Below are 2,352 nucleotides of genomic sequence, written 5' to 3' on the forward strand. Positions count from 1 at the left end.
AGTCAGGAGGTCATTCCCAGGCCCCCTGACTTGCTTTGGTCAATGAACTATGAGCTGAATGGAAAATGTAAGAGAGAGCTCACAGTTTGCCATGTTTTCTGGCTATAGAAAAGCGGAGAGGTGGGCAGGGGTGAATCTTGAAGGCTCTGCTAAGCCTTACACAAGAGCTGAAGCTTTTTTTCTTGTGAGAAATGGGGAGCTGTTAATAGCTGCATTTTAGAAAAATCACCTTAACTGCCCTGTGGATATACCTTGATGTACAGGGGCTAGCCAGGAGCTGTTCTAATAATATAGGTGAAAGCTGAGGTGAGCTTGACTTAGGGCCATGGCGCAGGGGTGGAGGAGATACACACGTAGAGAACTTAATTGAGTAGATTCTGTAGGATTCGATGGCTAACTGTACATAGGAGGAGGGGGAACAGAGGGCAGCCTCATTCTGAAGCCTGTGGTCTTTCCTCTCTCTGAACTAATGTTCTTTTTTTTTTTTTTTTTTTTTTGCGGTACGCGGGCCTCTCACTGTTGTGGCCTCTCCCGTTGCGGAGCACAGGCTCCAGACGCACAGGCTCAGTGGCCATGGCTCACAGGCCCAGCCGCTCCACAGCATGTGGGATCTTCCCGGACCGGGGTACGAACTCGTGTCCCCTGCATCGGCAGGCGGACTCTCAACCACTGTGCCACCAGGGAAGCCCCTGAACTAGTGTTCTTTTGATAAACGCTTTTACATTCAACATCTAATTTGATTCCCCAAATTGTTCTCTAATTTCAGTTGAGCAGATGCTATTTCTGCGTTACAAATGAAGACACCGAGTCTCAGAGAGGTGACAGGATGGGTTGGCTAAAAATCAAAGTGCTTGGGGAATTCCCTGGTGGTCCAGAGGTTAGGAGTCCATATGCTTCCACTGCAGAGGGACCGGGTTCGATCCCTGGTGGGGGAACTAAGAACCCTCAAGCTGCATGGTGCGGCCCAAAAAAAAAAAAAAAAATCAAAGTGCTTGAACTCAGGTCTCCTCATTGCCAATCTGTTCTCCTTGCTCAAAATCACCGTGACCTCATTTACTTAGATTTTTTTTTTTATCCAAATTGCCACCACTTTTGTTTACTAGATCATAAGATGATACTGGCCCATTACCCTTGAGCTAGTCAAACCACTACAAAGGACTTCATGATGCTATTTAGGATGCATTTCCTTGCTGCCTTGTGCAGGTGGCTCTCTCATTGTTGCATAGACAGTGATGGAAACATCAGTTATTGTGAGGCCATGACTTCCAGGGCATCTTCTGAGTTGCCTGGTTGGTGACATCTCCTTCTCATTACAGGCAGCACTGGAGCTCAGCCCAGGCTCCAGCCCAACTGAAGAATCTCCCCCTTCCAATGGAAACCTCCTTGGTTGGGTCCCAAACTGAAGAGGCATAATTCACTGAAAACCAAAATAGTCCAAGTCTGATTCCTGTAGAACTGAATAAATCAATTGCTTCTACTGACCTTCCAGAGAAGGCTGGAATTGCCAAAGGAATGATGATCAGATGTTCCAGTGACACCCAGAAATTGTGACATCAGAGGATTCTTTCACATAGTTTCCTACCCCGGCCTCCGGAGCTGCCGATGCTCAAAGATGTTGACAAGGCAGCAAGGATCTGTGGTCCAGAGGCCCAGTCGCTATACTTAGATATTTTAAGGGTGGAAGTAGTTTTCTTTTTTGAGGGACGGGAGAGGTGGGGAGAAACTAGATAAGAGGGGATTGGTAAGAGGTGGAGCTGCTGCTTTCCAGCCATAGTTACCCCGCTGATTTATCTATGAGTGTTCAGGCATATGCTACACACATAAAAAGCAATATGCTCAAAGGAAGCACCATATACTACAGTCTGGATTTATAAGACTCAAATGAGTGATTTTTATTCCATTGTTAAAGGCTTCCCCCCCCCCGCTTCTTACTCTATCAAAGAATTCCTCGTAGGGTTTCTTGAAAGAGCAATCTCAGCCTCCCATGATGCTTTTAAAATGCAATTTATTGCACACGTTTTATTAGCATTCCACTGCTTACTAATGCAGTGCATGTTCAGAATGCCATGCGTCCACCCTTGGAAGGATGCCAGCTTGTGATGTCATTAGTTTGGTATTTGCAGTTGTCTTCATGGTTTTTTGGACAGGCACGCAGTGAGTCCAGTCTGTGGTGGAGTTTAAAATGGCTTAATTTCTCCAAATCAAACTCAGGGTAAAATACACTATGGAGGCTCCCTGGCAGAGAGGTGATGTGGGTCTTGGAGAGATGGCAGCGTGAAGACCCAGCCTCTGGTTCTCTACTTGACATCAAACGACACGGAGACCTGAGCCAGTATCTCCCTCCTCTGAGTG

General features: G+C 46.6%; 1 protein-coding gene across 1 annotated transcript; it reads right to left on the minus strand.

Moving 5' to 3' along the window:
* Positions 1-1,168: 1,168 nt before the first annotated feature.
* Positions 1,169-1,411, minus strand: FAM229B (family with sequence similarity 229 member B; the record flags this gene model as incomplete). Its single annotated transcript, XM_079722494.1, has 1 exon — positions 1,169-1,411. One exon carries the CDS (start codon positions 1,409-1,411, stop codon positions 1,169-1,171), a length of 243 nt encoding a protein of 80 aa, XP_079578620.1.
* Between the last annotated feature and the right edge of the window lie 941 nt (positions 1,412-2,352).

The sequence above is a fragment of the Hyperoodon ampullatus genome (genome assembly GCF_949752795.1).
Source record: "Hyperoodon ampullatus genome assembly, chromosome: 17".
Lineage (NCBI taxonomy): Eukaryota > Metazoa > Chordata > Mammalia > Artiodactyla > Ziphiidae > Hyperoodon > Hyperoodon ampullatus.